At 42.9% G+C, this 24892-nt stretch overlaps 1 protein-coding gene across 2 annotated transcripts in view; it reads left to right on the forward strand.

Moving 5' to 3' along the window:
* Positions 1-24892, forward strand: part of Ccdc30 (coiled-coil domain containing 30) — a 110075-nt gene that overhangs the window by 81383 nt on the left and 3800 nt on the right. For both annotated transcript variants that reach the window (XM_077791136.1, XM_077791137.1), the window contains 3 exons: positions 2655-2767; positions 18580-18718; positions 23611-23747. In XM_077791136.1, coding sequence (XP_077647262.1) covers positions 2655-2767; positions 18580-18718; positions 23611-23747 — 389 coding nt within the window. The remainder of the gene's footprint in view (positions 1-2654; positions 2768-18579; positions 18719-23610; positions 23748-24892) is intronic.

The raw sequence follows: 24892 nt of genomic DNA on the forward strand, positions 1-24892 counted from the left end.
TATAATAGATTTATTGTTACATATTCTTACATGCATATAATATAACAAGATAATTTAGTCATTTGGTACTGGGAATTGAACCCAGGGGCACTTAATCACTGGGCCTCATCTCCAACCCTTTTTATTTTTTATTTTGAGACGGGTCTCACTAAATTGTTTAGAGCCTTCATAAATTGTTGAGGCTGGCCTGGAACTTGCAGTTCTCCTGATTACTGCTAGGATTGGCTAAAGGTGGGTCTTAAGGACAATAGACACCTTCTTGCATGATAATTGCCTGAGTGAAATCAATAGAGTCCTCAAAGCAGGGGTGGTTCATCTCTTCAGATAGCAGAGGAAGGCCTGCTGATGCTGGCAAGAGAAACTTGTTGAATTTGGAGGTCTTCTCAAATGATTTTATTCCCAATCCTCAGGTTTCGATGCAATCCCAAAACCCAATTCACATAAGATACCCGGCAGAACTATGTAATAAATTTGTGTTATAAATGTACAACCATTTGATGAAATTTGAGATTTGGGCTTTAGTTACATTGGCCTTCTGGCTACAAGAAAGTTTCCTTTAAGTTATTCATAGAAACTCTCTATGCCTTGTTCCAGGAATTAAATCCCCAAGTTGCATATTTTTTTCCTTGTAAGTTCATTAACAGGGTCAGAGGTGGCAAGCTCACCCTAGGTCCTTGTCGTTCTCAATTATAACATTATTTGTAATAGTCATGTGATTTCCGAAAGCTCTTCATTACAGGCAATTAAAAGTTGATAATTTTATAAACTCTTTTGCCACGTTACTAGTACTAGTGACAAAATCACACTACAGGTGAGCATCCCTGATCCAAAAATCTGAAATCAGAAATGCTCCCAAATCTGAAATTTTTGAGTTGAGCACAGTGGCACTTGCCCATAGTATAAGCTACTCAGGAGGCTGAGGAAGGAGACTGTCTGAGCCCAGGAGAATTGAGGGCCAGCCTGAACAACATAGTGAGACCCTGTCTAAAACAATAAATAAACAACAGCAACTCTTTTTGAGTTTCAACATGCACCCCAAGTAGAATATACCACACCTGACCTCATGTGATGGTTCATAGTCAAAATGCAGGTACACTAAAAAATTGTATAAAATTATCTTCAGGCTGTGTGGATAAGATCTATATAAAACAATTTTGTCTTTGGACTTCGGTCTCATCTGTATATTAGGTAAACTCAAAGTCCAAAATCTAAAAGAAATTCAGAATCTGAACTACTACTGGCCTCAAGCATTTTGAACTGAACTTTCAAATATAACCAGGTCAGTTTCCCAACTTTGAGGGTTTTTTTGTTGTTGTTGTTTTGTTTTTGTTTTTGTTTTTGTTTTTGGTACCAGAGATTGAACCCAGGGATGCTTAACCACTGAGTCACATCCCCAATCCTTTTTATTTTTTATTTTGAGACGGGGTCTCACAAAGTTGCTTAGGACCTCACTGCTGAGGCTGGTCTTGATCTTGCAATCCTCCTTTCTTAGCCTCCGAAGCTCTGGGATTATAGGTTTGCGCCACCATGCCTATCTTAAACTTTGAGCCACTTTAAGAACCAAATACCTTATCAGTCAAGACTAGGTAGAGAAAAACTGTTTGTGTTTTATATACTTAAGTTATGAAAAAACAAACTGCTTCTTTTTCCCTCTGCTCTCACACTACACCAATCTACTCAGAAAACTCTGACCTTGAAGGGCAGGGGCACTCTCCCCAGCAGCAGTGGACCCCAGCTGGGCATTCAGTTCTGACACAGTCTACCTGGAGATAGCATCAGAGACCAGGAGTAGAGGGCTCATTCCCCAAGCCTATTCTCACTTTGGTCCTAACAGCAAATCCAGGCCCGTGGAACTTCTTACCAATGGGTCATATTGGGGGGTTCTCACTACCCCCTCCACAAGTTTGACTGGTTTGTCATAATGACTGACAGAACTCAAGGAAACACTCTACTTACATTTACTGGTTTATTACAAAGGGCACGTTCTGGAAGGGTCCTGAGTGCAAGAGCTTCTGCCCCCGAGGGGTTAGGGGGCACTGTCCTCCCAGTGCTTGGGTACATTTTTGTTTGCCTTCCTGCAAGCCTCTGTCTGGAAGCTGTCCAGAAGCTTCTGACCCCATCTTCTCAGGTTTATACGGGGACTTCATAGCATAGGTGAGATTTCTGATAGGCTGAGTGGGGCACCATATTTGGCTTCTTGGCTTCTCTGTGCAACAACATGCCTCCCTCCAGGGTACAGGGAGGACCCCTTTGGAATGAGGAGGGTCTTATGTGCCATATGACCAGCTAAAGACAGGGTAAGATCCGAGTTTCTAAAACTTCCTTGGAAAGGGAGTTATCAGCCAGGAACTGTGTTCAAAGACCAAAAATTGTATGTCCTAATACCACAGTACTTCCAGCTGGAAGATTTTAATATAGAGAATTAAATGCTTACAAATTTCTTGAGAAGGCTCGGGGAACAAAAGTCAAGGGAAGCAGCTAGCCGCTGGCCTTGGGGAGCTCTGGAAGGACAGGAGTCACACCAGTGACTCTGATCTCAGAGCTGGAGGGTCTGTAAGCCTTTTTCTGCAGAAAAGCTTTGCCAATTTACCTTCCCCTCAACATCACACCTTCGCTGGCACAGACTCTCTCTCTCTCTCTCTAATGTTTTTCAGCATATCAAGAGCAATCAGGAATTGTCAGAGAAGCTGTCGGGATTACAGCAAGAGAAAGAAGCTCTATGGGAAAGATGTGTGCAATTTTTGGAGCAGTTTGATGAGCATGTGAGGTAAACAAAAACGGGTTCCCTTTGGAGGAAAACTGTAGAACAGCTGCTCCTGGCTGAGCCCACCCCAGAGCAAAGCGCTGGGTGCCAAAGCAGCCTTTCAAGGTGCCATCCCCATGATTTCCCTGAGGCCCCGGAAGTTCCCACCACCAGGCTTTTCCTGGGAAGATGTGGGGCCCAGTTTCTTCCTAATAGAGAGGGTGGGGGAGAGAAGGGCATTTCCACTTATGGAGCTCAGTCAATATCTAACTTGTTTTTTCCAAAATTATACTTGCCTTCGGGTTTTCCCCCTCACATACTTTCCTCAGCCTGGACCACCCTCTCCCTATTCCAACTCTTCATTTTAACTTCTAATTCTTAGACTAGAAATCACCTCCTCAAAGATGCCTTTTTTTTTGACACCCGCCGTAATCCCTTGTCAATGCTTCTCTGTACTTATTTCAGAACTGGCCATGATGTTTTCAAATAATGTGATTTACTATCAGTCTCCCTCACCAGACCACAGCCTCTTCAAGGGCATGAGCCATGATCTTATTCATTTTTTTTATCCATACTCCCTGGTATATAGTAGATACTCAATTAAAATGAATGTTCCTAGGTAGGCCCAGTTATGCATGTCTGTGGTCCCGGCGACTTGGGAGGCTGAGGGAGGAGGATCACCTGAGCCCAAGAGTTCAAGGCCACACAGAACTGGACCATATAGTGAAACCTATGTCTTAAAAAAAAAAAAAAAGAGAGAGAGAGAGAGAGAGGAGCTCTGGGCATGGTGACCCAGGCCTATAACCCAGGGACTCAGGAGGCTAAAGCAGGAGGATCACAAGTTTGAGGTCAGCCTCACCAACTTAATGAGCCCTGTCTCAAAATAAAAACATAAAGGGTTGGGATGTAGCTCAGTGGGAGTGTGCTTACCTAGCATCTCACATATGCAAAAAAAAAAAAAAATTCTGAAGTTCTTATCTTTTCCATTTTCTGCTCATAATTCTACCTGAGTCCTTTTCCTTTCCTCCTCTCTGAAGCAATGGAGCAAAGTAATGGAGAAAATGGACTCTGGAGCCACAGTGCCTAGTGACAAATCCTGGCTCTACTAGAATTGCTAACTTTGGGCGCGTTATAAAACCTCTTTGTGCCGGAGGCTCCTCTCTTTAAAATATACAAAATAACAGTATTTGTCTCATAAAGTGGTTGAGACCTAAGTGAGTGGATCTCTGGAGAGTGCTGACTTAGCACAATGTCTGGCACATGGAGGTGCTATTATTATATTTATTTCTTGTGCTTTTTCCATGACTCACCTACCTCTCTGCTCTGGTCATCCTATAGGTCCAAGTTCCTTATTCTCTTACCTACCCACTATATTGATGGTGTTAATGATTAAAAAACATTGTGTAGCCAGACGTGGTGGTGCAGACCTGTTATCCAAGTTATTGAGGCTGAGGTAGGAGGATTGCAAATTCCAGGCCAGCCTCCACAACTTAGTAAGACCCCATCTCAAAATATTTTCTTTCTTTCTTCTTTCCTTCTTTCTTTGGTGCTGGGAATCAAACCCAGGGCCGCATGCATGCCAGGCAAGCACTCCACCACTGAGCCACACTTGCCAGCTCTGTATTCTTTTTCTCTTAATATCTCATAGGCCATTGCGCTTTGTTGCTATAGCCTTTGAATTTGTTTTCATAAAATATTTTTTTAAAGTTGGTATGCCCTTGGAATAACACTGCCAGTTGGATTGCTAAAAACTAAGAGAACCCAAAATGACATGCTCACAGATGCATAACTTATTGAAAGATATAATATAGCAACAGCATTAGGAGAGAGGTTTGCATTACAGCCCCTGGGTGTCTCTGCAGCAAGGGGTCCAGAGAAGTTAGGCAGGAGTTGACAGTGGCCCTCTCTCTGCAAGAACTATGGCAGATGTATTTCCTCTTTCAGAACAGAAACCATGTACCACTGAAGACCTCAGAACCAGGAAACCCATGAATCTCAGATTTTATTTTTATGTTCTACATATAAGCCTATTCCTGCTATGTCACCCACCTCAAGAGCAGAGCTTTCTTTGGGTCTCACTGAGACCAGCACGAATCATCATTCTCAGTGTTACCAATAAACAATGCTGACAAACTGGTACAAAATGCCATGACACTCCTTGGGCCAGTGGTTATGAAGCCACATTGTTTTAATTAGCATATTTCATGCCTTGACCAGAAGTTAGTGCCAAGCAGGAAAAGCAGCTAAACTTCTTAGGTTACTTTTAGGTCTGCAGGAATTAACTGTCACAACACAACCCTAATTTAGTTAGGAATTAGTCAGTACTCCAATGGTTGAATATTTTTATTCAAAATGATGCTGAAAAAATAATTTTGATATATATATATATTTTCTCATTTAAAAATTTATTGTTTTAGAACTATGGACCTTAAAATATATTGACCAACATCTAGAAGCAGCCTACTAAAATGTCTTCCATCATTATAGGAGAGTAGCAATTTCACTACATCCTCATTTGCATTGGGTACCACTATTGATGGGAAGTGCCTAGACACTGATGAAAATGTCCCTAATATTCTTTGTTTGGATTGAGGTATAATTTATATACAATAAACAAAAGATTTTTTAATGTACAATTGGATGAGTTTTGACAACCACCACCCCAATCTCCTGTATGTAATCTTTTTTGTCTGACTTTTGTTTAGTATATTCCATTACTTTAATGTATGCTTGTAGTCAGAAATTGTCACTTTGGGGGAAGGGGAGGTTCCAATGTAGGGGTGCTTAACCACTGAGCCACTTCCCCAACCCTTTTTTGACAGGATCTCCCTGAATCGATTAGCTCCTTGCTAAGTTGCTGAGGCTGGCTTTGAACTTGTGATCCTCCTACCTTGGCCTCCCAAGCTGCTGGGATTACAGGTGTGCGCCACTGTGCCCAGCTGTCATTGTATTTTGAAATCTTCTTGATGGCTGATGAGACTGAGTATTTTACTATGTTATTTGCCTTTAGCAAAGTAGATCTTCATCCTGGCTCCACATGCCTGGGTCCCAACATAGATTAATTAAATCAAAATCTGTCAGCATAGCACCTATAAATCAATATTTTTAATGTTATTTTAGATGTTGATGGACCTTTATTTTATTCATTTATTCATATGTGGTGCTGAGAATCGAACCAAGTACCCCACACATACCAGGCAAGCACTCCACCACTGAACCACAACCCCAGCCCAAATCAATATTTTTTAAAAGCATTGCCATCTGACTCTATATCCAGAGTTGAAAACTACAGATTTATGAAAGAAAATAAGAGGAATTATTAAAACTCTAGATTCATTTTTGTTTTCACTTCCCTGATCCCAAGTCCTGATCTGTGCAGACAAGGATTATTTTTTACATTTTTTCAACCACTCTTCCAGAGAAACAAATTCCTTGCCTTTTTGAAATCAACATAATAAACAATCTGGTTTTACTTGAACGCAAGCTGAAGGTTGGTCCTAAATTTTAGAAGCCAAGTATTGTGCTGTCTCATAATGTTTAATTAACAAAGCCAAAAATAAACATAGAAAATCCACATGTTCTTTGGGCCTGTTGGCCAATAGAATTTCAGACCAAGCCAGTGTCTGTGCCAGATAGCCAGCCAGCAATGGCAAGGGAAGGTCTAAGCTCCACCAGCTGCACTGTGTCCATGTACTCCTCAGACCTTCGAAACACCCAGGGAGACCTAAATATCCCCAACTAGGAGGCCAGTTAGATAGAGCATAAAACATTCACTTCATGGAGCATAATACAGCTACAAAGGATGGTGGCCACAAAACTATATAACAACATGGGGAAATGCTTATAATACATATCATATATTTATGATAACAAATGAAAAGGGTGTAAGATAAACATTATAATGAAGACAATGTTTAAACAGAGATGCCTATAAAAAGGCTAGAAGGAAAAACAACAATATAATATCGACCAATACTGGAAGTTGGATATTTTCCCCAAATGTTCCGTAATTTATCCTCTTACTTTAAAGTATAAATTTATTCTTTTTTGAAGGAGAGAATGGGTATGGAACCCAGAGGCCCTCTACCACTGAGCTACATCCCTGGCCCTTTTTATTTTTCATTTGGAGACAGGATCTCACTGAGTTGTGGAGGCTGGCCTTGAACTTGCAATCCTCCTGCCTTAGCCACCTGAGTAGTCGGGATTACAGATGTGTGCCGTGGCATCCAGCTTGAATTTATTTTTTAATAATCCAAAAGGCAGGATAAGAGAGAAAGCAGCTATCTGGAATAGGAAACTATAGATTGGGTTTTAATATCTCAGTATAAGATAAGTGGAAGAAATTCCAAAGTACGTTTTGTGTTTTCAATTATGTCAAAACATCCAAGTTACTACAAACAACTGGGAAACCTGGAGGATGACAGGTATATTGTTGGTACTCTGCTAGATATTACATCTCTGAAGCTATTCAGGATGCTGAAACGCAGTGCTAGTGATACCTTTTACCAAGCATTCCTAGTAAAAAGGAAAATGAGATCATTTACAAAGTGGAAATATCTCCTTGTAAAGAATCAAAGTCACAGCAGTGGTAATTGTGAACACAATTTACAAAGTGTGTGCCTCATATTATGTAGCAGGTGCTGAACCCAAATGGGACTCAGACAGTTTTAGGAATGTACTTTTATATAGCAAACTACATTAATTAAGATACTGTAGCAAAGACCCTGAATAAAAATAGTTTCCAAAAGGGAGACACTTCTCTCTTACCTAACAATGCAGACCTAAGCAGTTCAGGATTGCTACGCTGGCTCAGTGCATCAGGAGCCCGGGCACCTGCTATCTTGTCTGTTGCTCCAGCTTCTTGAACATGTTTTCCTTATTCATGTAACTCAAGACAGCTCACTATTATATCCATCCCAGCCAATAAAAAGGAAGGAAGGGAAAGGCGAGGGCATTCCATTTTCCAGCAAAGCATGCTTTGTTGGAATGGCTTCACTATAAGGAAATTCAGTATAGTTCTTACACTGGGCAACTATCACGATGGCAAAAGGTGCAACTTATGCTGTTGAAAGGGAGAAATAAAGAATGTCCACGCGCTTCTGCCCTTTTCAATGCTTTATTCACTCAAAGCACTCAATACAATTTCACTCTATAGGTTCTTTTTTAAAAAATATTTATTTTTCAGTTGTAGTTGGACACCGTACCTTTATTTCACCTATTTATTTTTATGTGGTGCTGAGGATGGAACCCAGGGTCTTGCACGTGCGGGGTGAGCACTCTACCGCTGAGCCACAACCCCAGCCCCTCTATAGGTTCTTAATCAAGAAAATGACAATCCTTAATGCTGGGCACTGCAACAGACATAATCAATTCACAGAAAACAATTCTAGATTGATTAATCCACAGGAAACAATTCTAGATTAATGCTAAGCACTGCAAACACACTTAATCATGACAGGCTCATGGCAGACATTCCCTCTGCAAGCTGAGCTCAAGTGTCAGATCAAAAGTCTCAAGCCTTAGGCTCTAAGATGCATATTCACTCAGACCTCGGTGATCAGGTCAGGAACCAAGGCAGGCTTCCCCTGGGGTGGATCTGACGGCCAGTTGAGGAGAGGGTCGTAGGGAGAAGTTGCTGCTCTCACCAGGGTCAAGATGTGGCTGTAGAGTTTGAGAACGGTGAGGAAGATGCAGAGGATCAGGCAAACGATGAAAAGTGTTGGGATGTCAGTCCAGGTCTTCGTCAGGTTCTCAGCATGAGGACATCATTGTCGCCTGGCTGAATGTGTGTTCATTTGCTCTATTATTTAACCCAAAATTTGGGGCTTTTGACCCCCCCCCCTTCTATCCTTATCAGCTGCCACTGGATCTCTCAGTGATATCATTTACCCTGTGGTAAACATCTGGCCTAGTGGTCCCCACCCTGATCTTCTCTGATTTTCCTCTTATCAGATGCCAACAGCCTGCCAGAGACTTCACTCTGAGTTCATCCGGGTGGGGAGAAGTGACTTGTTTGTGCCTGAGGGCCATACTGGAGGGCTCTGTTAGGTATGCCTGGTGAGACTGCAGGTTTCAAACTGGAGTTTTAAAATGGAGTTGCTTAGGCTCAGGCCGAAAGTCATCCTTACAGCAACCGAGTGCCCAGCCAAAAGCCAGGAGGTCTATGATAAGAGAAGGAGAAATTGAGTTGAGGACAACCCCAGCAGCCAGTCACTGTCACATACTCTGACAAGCTATATCTGGCCTCCAGCGTCTAAACTTCTCAAAGTAGTATTTGGCTAGCAGCTAAATCTTCTCAGGGAAAAACATACAGATGATTCTTTTGTGTACACTTAGCAAATAGGATGGAAAGGCTATTTTGGAAAATGAAGTAGTCTTGCAAAAACACATTTAAGGGTAAGACATAATTTACAAGCACATAGGCCTCTTAGAGTAGCTCTTCCATTCCATTTGGCTAGAATTAGCATCTGAGTAAGTCTGCTTTGTTCTTCCCATCCATCTGGGTCCGACTTCTAGTACAAAAGTATCTCGTTAGGAGAAAGCAGTGCTGTTTGCCTGCCTTTGTTGGTGTTATGGCAGTGGGTAGAGCAGGAAGATCACCAGCTCTGGGGTCATGTTGCTGGGCCTACCTACCTGCTCACCATTTGAAAGCTAACAGGAAATGAGAGTGATGGTAAAGAAACTAGGTTTATTGAAGGACTGACACCCTGAGAAAATGGGGCAAGCCATCCTCTCCACCAAAATTTAGAGAACTCAGGCATGCAGAAGGACTTTCATAGGGAGGACGAGGAAGTGCAGGGGCAATGGGCAGAAGACCATGTGTAGGGCAGAGACTTCCGACATCCAGGACAAGTCTTTTTTTCTTTCTTTCTTTTTTTCTTGGTTGGAAAATTTCAATTGAACATAACGGGGTGGGGGCACTACTTTCTGTAATTCTTTAGACAGACATGTTTTTGGTGAGTTAAACTTCACAGCAATGTACAAGTTTTGTGTTAGTTGATGCACAGGACTAAAGAATAAGGAAGGATGTTACACATTCTGATGTTAACTGAAGGTCATCAGATGTTGTGAATTCTGTACACCTTAATCATTTTAGGTGCAACTTTTCTTTAGAACTTAGAATGCCAGGCAAAGGAAGGGAAAACATCCAGCAAAAGACAACCCCCAACGTTGCAAAGTGGCCACAGTTAGAGCCAGATTGGTCTCTGCAGACTCCTTGTAACAACTCACAAAATTTAGAAAAGCTGTTGTGTTCATGGCCAGGGTTTATTATAGTATGTAGATTTCAAACAACATAAGAAAAAGATCTAGAGCAAATCCAGGAGTAACAAAATTAAAACAAGCTTCCAGTTAGCTTTCTTCTGGTGGGTACTGCAGATAAAGAGACAGTGCTTTTTTCCCCAGCATCTCAGGAGGCTGAGGCAGGAGGATCACTTAAATATAGGAGTTCAAAAACAGCCTGAGTAACATAGCAAGGCCCTCTCAAAAGAAAAAAAAAAAAAAGGGTATTCCCAATCAAAGACTCACCTGAATCATGATGGTCATGGACTGGGGTTGGGGAGGTGACAAAGATATGGAGACCCAGTAATTGATCTAAACTACTAGTTACCAACCATCCCTCCTGCTGTGACCCAAAGCCCTAAGTGAACAAAAAATGCATTCACCATAAATTCCATTGTTAGCATAAACTACCTGGCAAGGCCAAGGTCTCAGAATATTCCAAGGGTGTGGAAGTCATCTCCCAGAAGCCATCAAGAGCCAGTCGTTTCTTGAGAGTATGCAGGGTTTCACCCTAAAACCACCACCTTAACTCAGTCCTGCACAGTCTCTATCTTCTGATTCTTAGATTGAGGAGAGATTCACCATCATTTTACTCTAAAATCACATGAAATGTCTTGTGAGAATCCCAGAGCATCTGGGACTTCCCTTTAGTGTACCTGGACTGCCTCCTGTATGTCAGAATCCCAGGTAAGATCACACACTTATATGGATCACAGGCCTGAATGGCCGTGCCCTTAAGTGCCTATAGTGGCTGAGGAAAGATTCAGTTCCTCATTCCTTAAACACCTTAAGGTGTTATCCAAATGTCTAGACATTCAGGGAAGTCGGGGACTGTAGAGTAGTTTTTCTAAGACACCAGGATACATTTTGTAAAGCAGGAAAGGGCACATGAGGCCAGGAACCGAGGGACAAGAATAAGGCACCAAAAGGAGTTTTGGGGGAAGGGATGGGCTGGTCTGCCAAAGGAAGAGGGCCAGGAAGTTGCCTGTGCTTCAGGCGAGAACAATACCTATATAGGTCACTAGAGGTAGGAGGGCCTAGGCCAACTAAGTTGTTACTACTGTGTTAGCGGGTTGTGTCTCTTCAACCAGGTGAAAAGTTCCGGCCCATGGCTCCCATGGGATGGGAAGGGGGAAAGAGGAAGGGAAAGGGAAGGGGAAGCTGCCTGACACATTTGACCATAGATAACAGAAAACCTGACAAATCTTTAGACAACTCTTTTCCTTATGTAGTAAGAGATGTAGAGGAAGATGATGATTGAGGTTGATGCAGCTGCTCAGAACCTCCATTAAGGGCGCGGTGAGATCATGGTTACCAGGCAGTGACTGCAGGTACAGATAAGGCGGCTACAGCTGCAGATAATGCAGCTACATTCAACAGGTGGTTCCCCCACCCCAGGGCAAAGGGAGGTGGTTTCTCCAGTGGTTCTCACCCTTTCCCAGAAACACGCAGTAGGACACATCTGCCTCACAAGCCCAGCCTCAGTTCCCCTAGGACCCGCCCTCCCCATTTTGAGATCAAGGGATCTCTGTGGACACCTAGCTAAACATGGAGGTTATCTGCAGGAAAGATAAAAGGTGGTAACTACACCTTAGAGTGAAACAAAGTGTCAAGGAAGTCCTTCCCAAATGTGCCTGGGGCTTTCTCTTAGGAAACACCAGAGGTCCTTAACATCTGGATGGCCATCTTAAGTGACAGCCACCATTTTAAGGAAAAAGTCTCGCTTTCCTGCCCAGGGGTGTTTCTGAGAAAGGCTCACCACTCCCTCACACCAACCCAACCCTTAACCATCTGCATTAGAACCCGCCCCATCTGATTCCCGAGCCTCCCCCATAAAAGTCCCAGAACCCCAGCCTGTTTTGCCTCTCTCTCCTATAGAGAGATGGCCTTTATTCATCAGCTCTGACAAACTCTTGTGTGTATCTCTGCCTGGTCTCCATCTTTGATTTTAGACTTACCCATCTCTCGTTCCTCACTTCCCCTTCATTTTGGTGCCAAAACCCAGGATTGGGTTCTCTGGTTTGCCCACTTCCCTCTTCAAGGTTCACTGAGTGTCCCTGGGTCCAAATCCAGATTCCATTGTAGGACCAGGCCCTCCATTCTGCCGAACACCTCTCTGCACCCACCACCGGACATTTCAGGTAAGACCCCTGTCTCCGGTGGACCTAAACAACCTACGGGTCCCTGAAAGTGACTGTTGATGGTCTGGCACTCTCAGGGTTACCGTGTGGTTGGGGCAGCCCCAGCCACAGCTTTCACAGCTTTGGCTGATCCTTACTGTCAACCGAGTCTATAGGTGGTCTTTTATCTGGGTCCTGGGTTTTGAGAAAAAAACACCGAGAATGATTGGGAGTTGTTCCTGGTGAGACTACCTCTCCGCCTTGGGTTAATCTCTACATGCTTTTGCCCCTTCTATGGGCTTCTGCCCCTCCTCTGTAGTCCTGGCCAGGCACCCAAGTGCCTCTATGGGCTCCTGCCCCAACGCTTACTCAGAAGTGGTGACAACCCCCTAAGCATAACCATCCTCTCTACTAGGTGATATTAGAAACTGGGGGACGCTCACCTTTAAACTTACCTCCCATGTCTCACCATGGGAAGCTCCTCATCCACTCTCTCCCATAGTCCCCTAGGCTGCCTCCTGGATAACCTAGGGTCTCTCTCATCCCAGACCTAACCCCCCCCCCAAAACTTATCCACTTGTGCAATCAGATCTGGCCTCACTATCCTTTGGATAAGACTCTAAATGGCCGCTTAATGGCACTCTAGATCCCAATATTATCAGAAATCTTTTCAACTATTGTGAGTGTTCAGGAAATGAAAAGAGATATCATAGATTCAGGCCTTCTCCTCTGTACGTTCTAAGCCCTCTCTCTACAACATTGCTCTCCCACACAAGTCCTCTTAGCTCTCACCTCCCCTACACCTGCTTCTGAAGGGACAAAAGATCCTACCCAGGACTCCTTCTCCTTCCACCCAGTGGATGAGCCCCAGCCATATCACAATTCTCTTTCTAATGAAGCCATGCAGCAACTGTTCCCTTGGCCCCTCCGCCCTTCTTTCCTCCTGCTGCACGCTCATGGGCTGCCACTGCCCAACTCACATCTCTGTGTCCTCTAAAGTGGCTGGGGTAGATGGTGTAATCCGGGTTCCTGTGCCTTTCTCTTTGTCAGATGGTTCACAGATAGAAAAGTGGCTTGGGTCTGATACTTCAAATCCCACCACATAGATCAAAGGGTTTCAACATCTGACTCAGTCATATTATTTGACCTTCCTCAATGTCCATATGATCTTGTCTAACATCCTCCTGCCCAAGGAGCTCAGGCGAGTTTGGGAGCAAGCTAGAAATTATGCTGACCTCCCCTGCCCATCCGATGGCACTGAAGCAGTCCCTGATCGGGACCCCAATTGGGATTATAATTTGCCTAGAGGAGTAACTAGTAGAAACCAATTCATTACTTGCCTCATGGCAGGACTTAGAAAGGCAGCCCAAAGGCTATCAATTACGAAAAGCTCCAGGAAACCTTCCAAGATACGAATGAAAACCCTTCGACATTTTTAGACCACCTGACCGAGGCTTTATTACAATATACTAATATGGACCCTGAGACTCCAGACGGGAGACCACTACTAATGACCTACTTTTTCTCCCAGAGTTTCCCCAATATTAAGGCCCCTTATAACACCCCCAACTTGGTAGTAAAAAAATCCTAATGGCTCCTACCCCTTTGTTCAAGACCTCCATTCCATCAACTCTGCGATCATCCCAATCCATCCCATGGTAACCTATCCTTATACCCTTCTCACCACCACCATTCCTTCCAGGACCTCTTACTTCTCAGTACTAGACCTGAAAGATGCCTTCTTCTCTATTCTTCCCCATTCTCTCTAGACATTTTCACCATTACATGGACAGACCCTGTCCATGTAAAGTTTTATAACTTCACTCAGCTGACGTGGACAATTCTACCCCAAGTGTTCTGAGGCAGCCCTCATATCTTCTGACAGGCCTTGGCTAAGGATCTAGCATCATCCATACATCTCACTCAGGCTGTGGTGCTACAGTATGTTGATGACCTCCTCCTTTGCAGTCCTTCCTTTGAGGTCAGTCTTCAGGAACCTGGAAACTTCTTAACTTCCCTTCTGCCCTTGGCTATAGGGTTTCTCCATCCAAGGTGCAGCTTTCCTAGGCCTCCTCCTGACCCCTACACACAAAGCCATTACGGTTGATAGAAAGGGTCTTATCGCTAATATACCAATGTCCTCTACTAAGGAAGAAATTCTCTCCTTTCTAGGTATGGCAGGATTCCTCAGAGCTTGGATTCCTAACTACTCTATATTGACTAAGTCTTTATAGGATGCAGTCTGGGGCCCACTCTCTAAAACCCTATTGCACTTTGTTATAAGGCCCTTCATAGGCTCCAGGACCTGCTCTCCATCTTCCTGATCAGAGTCTTCACTTTGGCAAAGGGGGCCTCCCTCAATGTCTATACTGACTCTAAAGACGCTTTCCACATACTTCTCTCCCACTCTGCTATTTGGAAGGAGCGCGGATTCCTTACCACCAAGTTCCCTTGTGAAGGGAATAACAAGGTAGACTCTTAGGTGAGGGCCGTCCCCCAACAGCCTACTCCATCTGTGGTCTTCTGCCTTGCTAGTCCCCCAACAGACTGTTCCCCACCTGACACTCAACAGATGCTTGCCTTCCTTCACAACCTCTTTCACCCTGAATACCACATCTTTAAAACTTCCCACCTTAAACTCCCTCCAGAGGACCTACAATTTCTCTCTACCCTCTCTGCCTCCTGTGAAATCTGCCAAAAAAACCAATCCCACCTCAAATCTCCGCTCACCTGCCAAGAGGACATCTCCCTTGCTGTGATTGGTAGCTGGGTTTCACCCCATGCCCTTGGTCAAGCGGTACAAATTTCTCTTGGTACTTGTTGACACCTTCTCAGGATGGGTCAAGGCTTTCCCTACCAATAATAAATGTGCCCCTTTGGTGGCCAACATCCTTGTTGAATGCATTCTTCCCCAATTCAGCCTCCCCTCCTCGCTCCAGTCTGATAACGGTCCTGAATTTACTTCCCATGTTTCATAGTCAGTAGCTAAGGCACTCAACATCTCCTGGCATTTTCATATCCCCTACCATCCTCAGTCCTCTGGCAAGGTGGGACGTACTAACTGGACCCTGAAGAACATTCTCACTAAACTATCCCTTGAATTACATTTAGATTGGACTAAACTTCTTCCCTTGGCCCTTCTTAGGTTCAAGCCCTCCCAAAGAAGCCACCCAACATCTCCCCTTTTGAGCTTCAATATGGACGGCCTATCTCCCTGCTCAGCTCACCACCTTCTGATTCTCCACTACCCCTTGCTCCTCATCTTTGCTGGCCCCTTCTTGCATACATCAGGAAACTTCTTTGGCAATACAACAGTGCTGTTCTGGCAAAGCCTAGTTCTGCCTCTTCCCCTTCTCCCACTCTGTCTCCTGACAACCTGGTATTTTTTTAACCTCCTCCACAGGCTCCCTTCCTCCTCTCAACTCTGCAAAATGGATTGGACCCTACCAGGTCATTCTTACCACTTCCCCGGCAATACCGCCTTGAGGGCATCCCATATTGGGTTCATAACTCCCATTTTAAATGGTTTTCTCCCCCCCTTTATACAGTGACACCCACAGGCCCTCCCAAGCTGGGTTTCTCCAAGGCCAGAACCCCAATCTTCTTTTGGTCTCTGAGGACCATGAGGACACTGCAGAACCATGGGTACCATCCTTCCCTTTTTCACTTTTGCCCTCCTCCGTCATTCTGCACTCACCTCCCAGGGGTACCATTACCAGGAGTTACCATTCCAGTTTCTAGGAGACTTACAGCAACTTGCTCAAACCCTACAAACCATACTATCTCAGCTTGGTTCTTTAGCTGCTGTGGTTTTACAGCTAAAGGGGCCTTGATCTTTTTACAGCTGAAAAAGGCAGACTTTAGCTGTACCTAGAGAAGGAATGCTATTTTTATGTCAATCAATCTGGTATAGTAAAGGATAAGATAAAACAACTGCAACAGGACCTTGAACATTGGAAACAACAGCTCTCCTCTACTGAAGGATGGCAGCTAAGTAACCCCCTTCCCAGTGGGCACTTCCCTTCCTGACCCCATAGGCTTTCTGTTGATGCTTAACTCCTGCGTCATTAGATTGGCTCAAGACTAGATCCAAAAATCTCTAATCAAACTATGAACCGGCTTTTGTTACAGAAATACCAATCCGTCACTAAACATTGGGGCACCAGGGACAGCATTCCACCACCACTCAACCTCCATCATCGTCCTAATGACATCCCAGGCCCCTAATGAGGGATTCAAAACAGCCCCTTCCCAGCAGAAAGCAGTTAGAGAAGATTGACCTATGTCCCTGTTCCCTAAGTGGCCCAATAAAAATAAAAAAGGGGGGAATATAAGGTCCTTGCTTAGCATCTGGATGGCCATCTTAAGTGACAGACACCATTTTAAGGAAAAAGTTTTGCTTTCCTGCCCAAGGGTGTTTCTGAGAAAGGCTCACCACTCCCTCACACCAACCCAACCATTAACTACCCACATAAGGACCCAGCCTGAGCCTCTCCTATAAAACTCCCAGAACTCAAGCCAGTTTTGCCTCTCTCTCCTAAAGAGAGATGGCCTTTATTTGTCAGCTCTGACAAATAAACCCTCACGTGTATCTCTACAAAAATTGGGCTCAGTGCTCCTGAGTTCAATCATAGGTACCCCCCCCCAAATCCTGTAGCCTATCCTTGATTTTCCTCCCCAACCCCACCCCTAAGCAATCACTAATCTTTTCCTCCCTCCCTTCCTTCAATTGAAGGAATTGAAAAATGCAGCCTTGAGCATGCTACACAAGCACTCTACTATTGAGCTACCTCCCCAGTCCTTTATTTTATTTCAAGATAAGATCTAAATTGTCCAGGCTGGCCTAGAATTTATGATCCTTATATGTCAGCCTCCCAAATAGGATTACAGGCATGGACCACCAGGCTGGGTTATAATCTACTCATATCTTCTATTTCCCCAGTATGCACATTTCATATAAATGGAATCACATAATATGTGGTCTTTTGTGACATTTATTTCCCCCAGTACTGAGGATTAAACCCAGGGATACTCTACCACTGAGCTACATCCCTGTCTGTTAAATTTTTTGTTTTTACTTTTAGACAGGTTCTCACTAAATTTCCCAGGCTGGCCTTAAATCTGCAATTCTCCTCACTCAGCCTCTGGAGTGCTGGGATTATAGGCATGCCCCACTGCACCCGACTGGCTCCTGGCTTCTTACCCTTACTATGATGCTTTCAAGGTTCATCCATGTTGTAACATGTGTCAGTACAATCCTTTTTATGTCTGAAAGATAGCCCATTGTGTAGTCATTCTTTAATTTGTTTATCCATTCATCAATTGATGGAACATGGGGTTGTTTCTGCCTTTTGGCACTTATGAATAATATTGCTATGAACACTTGTGTTTAGGTTTTTGTGTCAATGAATGTTTTTCATTTTTCTTGAGTGTGCACCTAGGAGTATAGCCTGTGGATCACATGATAATTCTATGTTTAACTATTTGAAGAACTGTCTGGTTGTTTTCCAAAGAGGCTGTACCATTTTACATTCCTGCCTTTAGTATATGAGGGTTTCCAGTTTCTCCACAGCCTTGCCAGAATTTGTTATTCTCATTTTGATTCTAGTCTTCCTGGTGGATATGCAGTTCTATTTCCTTGTGATTTTGATTTGTATTCCTTACTGGTTAATGATGCTAAGCATTTCTTCATGTGTTCCTGACAGTGATTTAGATTCACGTCAGAATCAGATTCAGAGTCCTGAGTAGGAACCATTCCATAGAATTGGTATTTAGAAGTCCAGATTCAATACAGAAACAGAGAACAGGCCCAGTTATTTTTTTTAAAGAAAGAGTGAGAGAGAGAGTTAGAGAGAGGGAGAGAGAATTTTTAATATTTTGTTTTATTTTTTTAGTATTTGGCGGACACAACATCTTTGTCTGTATGTGGTGCTGAGGATCGAACCCAGGCCACACGCATGCCAGGCGAGCGCGCTACCGCTTGAGCCACATTCCCAGCCCCCCAGTTATTTTTTATAGATCTTTATTTCACTTTATTAGATCTTATCACTGTTCAAGGTAATAGCCATGAACTGGGAAATTTTAAATCAGTAACCTAATTAGTGGAATGGGATTCAGAATTTAGATGTCAGGGGTCTGAAGTCAAGAAGCTTCCTAAGTTAAACTTAAATGCTAAAACTGTACACTTATCAGTTCTAATCAAGGTAAGCCAGAGACTTGATTCCATGAGGATGACTACATCTTTGTTATACAGTGGGTTGTCCCTGGGTCATTCCCCTACAGAGGGGTTAGAAGATGTGCAGCAGGTTAAGTATCCAGGCCTGGTGCCAGACCCTTGACATAATCCAGAGTAAACTCAAGAAAGTTACATATTGAGGAGACAGAATCAATTTTCACTATGTTCAGGAATGCCTATACTCAAATTTACTTTTATAGAAACCACTCTGAGAAACATCACCACAAAGCCAAGCTTCGAAAGATCAAGGATCATCTAGTTCATGAAGTAGAAATACGAAATAAGAGAATTAAACAACTTGAAGAAGAAGCTGGACTCCTGCAACAAAAAATTGAGACGGTGAGAAAGAGAGAAAAGTATATGATGACACTGGTGGTTAGCCATTTAGAGAATGCCCACTCATTTGTAAATTAATTTGTGGACTCTTCAGAGCCCTCGTTTTCTTTTTATGTCATCATTTTTCCATGTAAGTAATTATTTAAGTCCTGCCAAACAGTATCTAAGACTCATAGTGTTGCTAAACTAAATTGAACACTGAAAATAGTCTGCACTGCCAATTTATGCTTGTCTTGCCTTCAAACGAAAATATCTTTTCTTGAATACTCTTCAGCAAAGACTTCCAAACTACCCTCATTAACTAACTCATTCATGTTTTAAGTCCCCCCTGTTTTGTCTCAAGCCTCAGTGTCAGTTTTAATGGCATTGAAAACAGGTAATCCTGATTTCTTTATCAGTTCTTGATTAGCACCTTCAAGCTTTTTCTAAATATCCCTGATTTCTTTATGCTTGTCTTATTGGTCTTGTGACTTATGGGCATATGGATAAGAAAGAAATTGGACAAGACAAGTGGAATTGCATGCAGAATAGTCTTGAGATGTTTAAGCTACACAAATTAAAAATGGAGAGCAACTTCCAGGCATGGTGGCATAGGCTTGTAATCCCAGCAACTCAGGAGTGAGGCAGCAGGATTGCAAGTTCAAGGCTAGCCTAAGCAATTTAGCAAGATCCTGTCTCAAAATAAAAAATAAGAAAAAGGTCTGGGGATGTAGTTCAGTGGTAAAGCACCCTTGGGTTCAAACACCAGGATCAAAAAAAAAAAAAAAAAAAAAAAAAAAAAAAAAAAGAACAACTGACATCAATAGTGTTTTCCCTTTCTGGGATCTCTAGTCCATTTCAGAATTTTGAAAATTGGCTGAGCATGGTGGTGCATGCATGTAATCCCAGTGGCTTGGGAGGCTGAGGCAGCCTCAAAGCCAGCCTCAGCAATTTAGCAAGGCTCTAAGCAACTTGAGGAGACCTGTCTCTTAAAAAAAATACAAAAAAAGGGCTGGGGATGTGCCTCAGAGGTTAAGCGCCTCTCAGTTCAATCCCCAGTACCAAAAAAAAAAAAAAAAAAGAATTTTGAAAATTCTTTTTCTGCTAAGATACTCATTTATATCCCCACCTGCCGCAGTCTGGCCGGGCACAAAATCACGAGCCACCACACACGTTGTAGATTCAAACAGCAACTCTTTATTCCCCAACTCACACCGGCCCTCTACAAACACGTTCTGGGAAAATTCACGTTCTGCCGCCAGGCTCTAATCAGCAGGATACGCCCTATTCCCGGCAGGGTACACCTTAAATCTGGTACCGCCCTAAACCCAAGGAGCAGGATACTCCCTAAACCCGGATCTGCCCTAATCCAGTAGGATCCTCCTTAAACCCAGATCCACCCTGGTCCTTGAGCAGGGTCACCTTTCTCAAACATACATGCAATGTCACTGCAAAATGTCCAAGGCAAGTCCATTTCCACGAGTCCTTCCTCTAAGCAACATGGGGTACGCTGGCAAGGAAATTGTCATACCTACTTGGCTAATGGCTCTCAGCATCTCCCCCCTTCTGATTAATTAAACAACAAGTAATGTGGCTTAAAGACTGTGCCTGGTAGGTTGTCCAATTCAACATATGGTTCTTACCCATCATGGGAAAAACTGACCTCTAGGCGTCATCCTCCTGTCTTAGGTTGATACCACTGCAATTGGATCATACCCGTCACTGACTACCGGTCCAGCATACAGCCATACTTGTGGATAGGCCTATGCACCAGTGGGTTGAATAGTGTTCCCCAGAATTCATGTCTACCCAAAACATCAGATTGTGACCTTATTTGGAAACAGGATGTTTACAGATGTAATTAGTTAAAATGAGGTTATCCTGGGATAGGGTGAATACTAAATCCAATCTGACTGGTTCTCTTATAAGAAGAAGGGAAGACAGGGGAAGAACATTGGTGGTGATGGGGACAAAGTTTGGAATGATGTAACTAAACCAAGAAACACTGAGCTGTGCTGGCTACCACTCAAAACCAGGAGAAAAGCAGGGAACAGAAGCTTCCTCTGAGGGCTGAGGGTGTGTCTCGGCAGTAGAGCAATTGCCTACCACGAAGAAGGCCCTGGGTTTGATTCTCAGTATTGCAAGGAAAAATCAGCCAACCAAAAAAACACTGCATGTGAGCTTTTAGAAAGAATTAACCCTGCTAACATCTTAATTTCAGACTTGCAGCCCTCCAAAACTATAAGAAAATTAATTTCTGTTGTTTTAAGCACTCAGTTTGTGGTAATTTGACATGCCAGGCCTAGAAAGCTAATGCACTGACTAGGTCTCCAGGAAATATACTGCAAATTGCAAATAAGGAGGGCTAAGAAAGTAATTTGGTCTTTTGTTCACACCATTAAAGAGTTCTGTGGGCTTTAGCTTTAGAACAGACATGGATTCAAATTCTAGCTCTGGGGCTGGGGATGTGGCTCAAGCGGTAGCGCACTCGCCTGGCATGCGTGCGGCCCGGGTTTGATCCTCAGCACCACATACCAACAAAGATGTTGTGTCCGACGAGAACTAAAAAATTAAATAAATAAATAAATATTAAAAAATTCTCTCTCTCTCTCTCTCTCTCTCTCTCTCTCTCTCTCTCCTCTCTCACTCTCTCTTTAAAAAAAAAAGAAAAAGAAAAAAACAAATTCTAGCTCTGACTTTTAGTTCTTTGACTTTGGACCAGTTTCTGTGCATCATTTCCTTTATCGGTAACATGGAATCTCCACCTCATATGTAAACATAAAATTCCTAACGTGGTTTATATTAAAATTTTCATTGATATTATTATTATTATTTTCCCTTTTCTTGGGGTATGATCTCTAAGAATCATATTAATGGGTGGATATATAGTTCACAAGACAAATTGTTAGAATTAAAAATAGTTCATGGCACAGGCCTGTAATCCCAGTGGCTCAGGAGGCTGAGGCAGGAGGATTATATGTTCAAAGCCAGCCTCAGCAACTTAGTGAGGCCCTAAGCAATTTAGCGAGACCCTGTCTCTAAATGAAATATTAAAAAGTTCAGGGTTCACTGGTTAAGCACCTATGGGTTTAATTCCTGGTACCAAAAAAAAAAAAAAAAAAAGTTCAGTGAAGACTGATGTGAGCGTTTTTAATACAACAGTACTATAAACCTGGGACTTTTGATTTTAACCTATTTTCAGACCAACAGATCAGAGCCCTGAGGATAAAAACATCAGGTTTACCTTCTGCGTCTCCAAAAATAAATGTCTCTTTTTTTGGCTTCATCTCTTCGGCCTTCTCAATATGCAGCAAGCCAACTGAGTCCCATCCAAATCAGATTTACCCCAATATCTTACCTTATCACCATAGCAGGAATCCCTATTTTTTTAAAAAATTCTATATTTACCAATACCTATCTATGAACTCTTTCACCGCAAAAAATATGTGGCGTTTCCTAAGGACAGGGTAAACGTCCCCATCTAATATCCTTTCTAATTCATTTATTATAGGATAGGGTATATTGTCTATGGCTGCTTCTATTCTCAACCCTTATCAAAACAACTACAATGCAGATGGACATGTATTAAATATCTTTAAATAATAACAAGTGAGGTATTATTAGGCATTGAATGGTCCTGGAGAAGGACTTTAAAATGCAGAATGGTTTGTTTCAGAACATAATCTAACCTCCTTCCTTTCATAGCTTAAATAATAGATAGACAGTCTTTTCTTGAGCAATCAACACTAGTATCTTCATTAGTATCTTATTTAGAACTTACTCTGTGTGTGTGTGTGTGTGTGTGTGTGTGTGTGTGTGTGTTAGATACTGGGGACTGAACCCAGGGCAGGCCTGGTGCTAGGTAAGTACTCTACCACTGAGCTACATCCCCAGCCCTTATTAGTATCTTATTGAAAAGAAGCAAAAAGTTGCCCCTCTTTTTTTAATATTTATTTTTTAGCTTTACGAGGACACAATATCTTTATTTTATATTTATGTGGTGCTGAGGATCGAACCCATTGCCTCGTGCATGCTAGACGAGCGCTCTATCATCCCAGCCCCAAAGTTGCCTCTCTTAACCCTATAATTCACCCACTTGCCCAATGTTGTTATTCTCCCTTCCCCACTTGTTCCCATCACTGGCAGGTGAGGAACAAAAATTGGAAAGATGAAAGTACTCCCCTGTTACAATTTGCAGGTCACCTGTGAAGTGATACCAACAATTCTATATTTACCAATACCTATCTATGAACTCTTTCAGCTATGGGGGAATATTAGTGTTTTTTCACCAAATGTACTCCTTTACCATTTTAGCTATAACTTCAGAACCTCTTGCCTTGGAAGAAAATCACTGGTAGAAAGTGAAACATGGTGTTGGGCTTGAAGGCATTTCAGCATCATTCCTGCTGCAGTAGGCTCCACTCTTGGCTGTCAGGCGTGGCGTGCCATGCCAGCTGGGATCCTGACTCTGCCTGACCAGGTGGCTAAATTCCCATCTTCCTCCCTCTGCCTTTAAAGGAATACAACTACAATGCAGATGGACATGTATTAAATGGGGAAAATTTAAATATGGAGCTTCAAAAAAATTCAGTCATATTTGTTGGAGGTTTTTGATCCCTATGTAATTGGAATACATCTAAGAGAGGGGAAAGATAATACAGGTAAGAGCACTGGGATTTTAGGAGAAGTTGAGGTTCAGCTCTTCTTAATGTTACTGCAAAAGAATGATTAAACCTCCAAACAAAAATACATCACATATAAAATAAATAGAAGAATATCTAGCTATAATGAATGACCATGTCACCAAACAGAAACAGACTAGAGGACAGGAAAGAGAGTAAACAAGAGAAGTTTGTTGTTAGGACTTAGAAACAGGCGGAAGTTCTTTAACTCTTTCTCTTGCTGTGAATCCCTAGGAGAAGGCATTCCAGGCCCAGATCACCGTCCAAAATGATAATCTGATCATAGAAAAAAGGGAGCTTCTGAAGCAAGTCATGGACCAAGAAGAAATAATCCGCAACAACAAACAAATAATCTCATCAGTCAAGAGCAAGTAGGTGCAATCCCACTGGGCAGCCAGTAGACTCTGCTAAGAGGTTGTTTCTCCTTCAACAAAGAAATGGTTGCAGAGGCTGTCCTTTGAGTTTGTGGCTTATCCTATAACTCTTCCTCTGATGTCTGCTGTTTTTGGCAGATCATGCAAGCAGCAGAATTTGTGAAATTAGAAAGAATATCATGGACCAGGCGGGCCAGCCATTCATATAGGCTCTCTCACAGAGGACCCAGATATGTGCATTCTGGCCAGCCTCATTGTGTGTGTCAATGCTCCTTTTTTATCATTTGATACCTATGGAATTAAAGTAGACCAGAGAATTAGGCTCATAGGAAGGACATAAATGCATGAATCCCACAGGATATGACACTAATTTATTTATTTATTTATTTATTTATTTGTTTTTTTAGTTCTCGGCGGACACAACATCTTTGTTTTTGTATGTGGTGCTGAGGATCGAACCCAGGCCGCACGCATGCCAGGCGAGCGCGCTACCGCTTGAGCCACATCCCCAGCCCCTGACACTAATTTTTCATGAGAAATATTCAAAGAGGAAAATAATTTAGATAAAAGCTGGCTCGAGCATTCTCTCCTCCATGGGAAAATTTAATTACAGTCAAAAATATTCTTTTTTTTTTAAGAGAGAGAGAGAGAGAGAGAGAGAGAGAGAGAGAGAGAGAGAGAGAGAGAATTTTTAAAATATTTATTATTTAGTTTTTGGCAGACAACATCTTTGTTTGTATGTGGTGCTGAGGATCGAACCGGGGCCGCACGCATGCCAGGCAAGCCTGCTACCGCTTGAGCCACATCCCCAGCCCCTCAAAAATATTCTTGGAGCAAGAACAAGAACAAAGAGAATGGGTTAATCTTAACAGATAATGTCATCTATGACAATTATGTTTGAGAACTACAATGATTGAGAACTTACTATATGCGAGACACTGTTCTAAGCTCACTCTCTCTGGACTCATTTAACCTTAACACTAACCCCAGGAGGGAGGTAGTAACATTAGCTTTAGTTTACGGTTGAGGAACCCAAGCTCCACAGAGGTCAGGGAAGTCACCTAGACTGGTTAGTAGTCAAGCAGCATGTGAACCTTGGCAGCCTGGCCCAAGAATCCAGCACCATACCTGTCAGCTACTTT

This window comes from Urocitellus parryii, chromosome 11 (assembly GCF_045843805.1).
Source record: "Urocitellus parryii isolate mUroPar1 chromosome 11, mUroPar1.hap1, whole genome shotgun sequence".
NCBI lineage: Eukaryota > Metazoa > Chordata > Mammalia > Rodentia > Sciuridae > Urocitellus > Urocitellus parryii.